This window comes from Megascapheus bottae, chromosome X (assembly GCF_031878675.1).
Source record: "Megascapheus bottae isolate mThoBot1 chromosome X, mThoBot2.hap1, whole genome shotgun sequence".
Classification (NCBI taxonomy): Eukaryota; Metazoa; Chordata; class Mammalia; order Rodentia; family Geomyidae; genus Megascapheus; species Megascapheus bottae.
This window is the reverse complement of record NC_143547.1, coordinates 93867488-93870061: the sequence shown is the minus strand read 5'-3', so window position 1 is coordinate 93870061 and position 2574 is coordinate 93867488. Positions and strand designations below refer to the sequence as shown.

Sequence of the window (2574 nt, the reverse complement as noted above, 5' to 3'; positions counted from 1 at the left end):
ACATAGGGATGTGGAGAGACCCCAGCCCACAGAAGCCATAGAAACAGATGAGAGGAAATCAGCCGTCCCCCTGGAAGACTAGAGACACCCTAAAATCTACAAAAGGAGCCCAAGAAACGGCGGTGCCCGCCTCTGCGACAGTGAGGAAGGGCAAGGGGAGGGGGAGGGGGGAACAGCCCTACAGATCCTGTGCAGGCTTTTCCTCTGCTCTAGGCGAGGGATTAACAATCCCCCCCCCATGTGTGTGTTTCGTTCCCAGTACCCCTTCCCCTGACCAACGGTGGCCGAACTGGACACCGTGATGTCAACCACCTGCACCAACGACACGCGCGGCAACGACGACGACAACAACAACAACAACAGCAGCAGCAGCCAGACGTGCGTGCCCCTCTCCAAAATGCCCATCAGCGTGGTTCACGGGGCGGTTCGCGCGAGCGTGTTGCTTTTCTTTCTAACTGTCTCCTTCGTGGGCAACATAGTTCTGGGGCTGGTGTTGCAGCGCAAGCCGCAGTTGCTGCAGGTGACCAATCGCTTCATCTTTAACCTCCTCATCACCGACCTGCTGCAGATTTCCCTCGTGGCCCCTTGGGTGGTGGCGACCTCTATGCCTCTCTTCTGGCCCCTCAATAGCCACTTCTGCACAGCCCTGGTTAGCCTGACCCACCTGTTTGCCTTTGCCAGTGTGAACACGATTGTAGTGGTGTCCATTGATCGCTACCTGTCCATCATTCACCCTCTCTCCTACCCATCCAAGATGACCCACCGCCGAGGTTACCTGCTCCTCTATGGCACCTGGATCTTGGCCGTGTTGCAGAGCACACCTCCCCTCTATGGCTGGGGCCAGGTTACCTTTGATGAGCACAATGCCCTCTGCTCCATGATCTGGGGCTCCAGCCCTAGCTACACCATAGTCAGCGTGCTATCCTTTCTCGTCGTGCCCCTAATTGTCATGATTGCCTGCTACTCTGTGGTGTTTGGTGCAGCCCGGCGGCAGCATGCCTTGGTGTACAACGTTAAGAGCCACAGGTTCGGGGTGCGGGTGAAGGACTGTGTGAAGAAGGAGAATGAAAGGGGAGGAGCGAAGAAGGATGAGTTCAAGGATGAGAATGAGCTCAGTGGGCAGGAAGAAGGGGCCGGCAAGGCTAAGGAAAGCAGCAGCGTGGAGGTAGAAATGGGTGGCTCAGAAGTGAAGGTGGACAGCCTGAAGACCACTGTAGGAAGCATGGAAATCACTGAGGGGATGGTGGAGGTCAAGGACAGCGAGGAGGTCAGTCATGGAAGCGTGAATAGTGGGGATGTAGAAATCGAAGTGGAGAGCTGCATGAAGGCAGACAAGGGTCAGCCGGAAGTGCATCACTGCAGCATTGACTTGGGGGATATTGACTTGGATTTGGATGAGGATGAGATTCGTTTCAATGCAGATGATGTGGAAGCTGTGCACATTCGGGAGAGTCTCTCAGCCAGTCGGCGAAACAGCAACAGCAACCCTGCTCTACCCAGGTGCTACGAGTGCAAAGCTGCTAAAGTGATCTGTCTCATCATTTTCTCCTACGTGCTATCTCTGGGGCCCTACTGCTTTCTAGCAGTCCTGGCCTTGTGGGTGGATATCGAGACTGTACCCCAGTGGGTGATTACCGTAATAATCTGGCTATTTTTCCTGCAGTGCTGCATTCACCCCTATATCTATGGCTATATGCACAAGACCATCAAGAAGGAAATCCAGGAGATGATGAAGAAGTTCTTCTGCAAAAAGCACCTCCCCAAAGAAGACAGCCACCCTGAACTCCCTGGAAGTGAAGCCGGTACAGAGCGTGGTACTGAAGGCAAGATTGTCCCCTCCCATGATTCCGCTACTTCCCCTTAAAATGAGTTGGAGGCAAACCTTGAACTGTCCACAAGACAGAAAACAAGAGCAGCTTCTTTTTACAGTGCATCACCCGCAATCTCATCAATGCCAACCCATATCATTGCAGGCAAAGGTGTTGCACATACATCCTTTCCCACAAGATAGATAAATAAATCCATGCAAGAAGCAAGAACTGGGCTCTTTCCTTCGAGGTGTGCCCCCTAAAAGCCAGGACTTGAGGATTCTGACTGAAATTGCTTTCCCACACACAATTATTAGGCTCTAAATTTCTTAAGGTAACAAGGGCTATTCACTTCGGGCTTGTACTTGGTATTCTGCCTGTATCCCCACAGCTACAAAACAGCACTGTGGAAAACAGAAAGTGGAATTTGTGGAGTTAAGGACTATTCAGCCCTCAAGTCAAGAGCTCATGGCCCAGGGCTAGAGTGTACCTTAAAAAGAAAGAAAAGCAATGGACTAAATCCTTGAGGAAGGCCAAGAAGCAGCACTTTCCGGACTGATCAATGTCTGAGCCAAGTTCTACACTGAAGAGCCCCACGATCTGGTGCCAAAGACTGTTATGAAAATTAAGACAACAACATACCTGTCTACCGTGCAGTTAGAATACTAATGTCACTTGTAGATCCTCTAAAGGGAGGGCAAGTAGGGAGCTAATCTACAGGAAGAAATAATGAAATAGCACACATCTATGGGATTAAAGGGTTGGT

The 2574-nt window shown here is 51.4% G+C and overlaps 1 protein-coding gene across 1 annotated transcript; it reads left to right on the top strand.

The window, feature by feature from the left end:
- Positions 1–367: 367 nt before the first annotated feature.
- Gpr101 (G protein-coupled receptor 101) lies at positions 368–1864 on the top strand. The gene has a single exon (XM_090326418.1). It carries the CDS (start codon positions 398–400, stop codon positions 1862–1864), a length of 1467 nt encoding a protein of 488 aa, XP_090182544.1. The 5' UTR covers positions 368–397.
- The last annotated feature ends 710 nt before the right edge of the window (positions 1865–2574 follow it).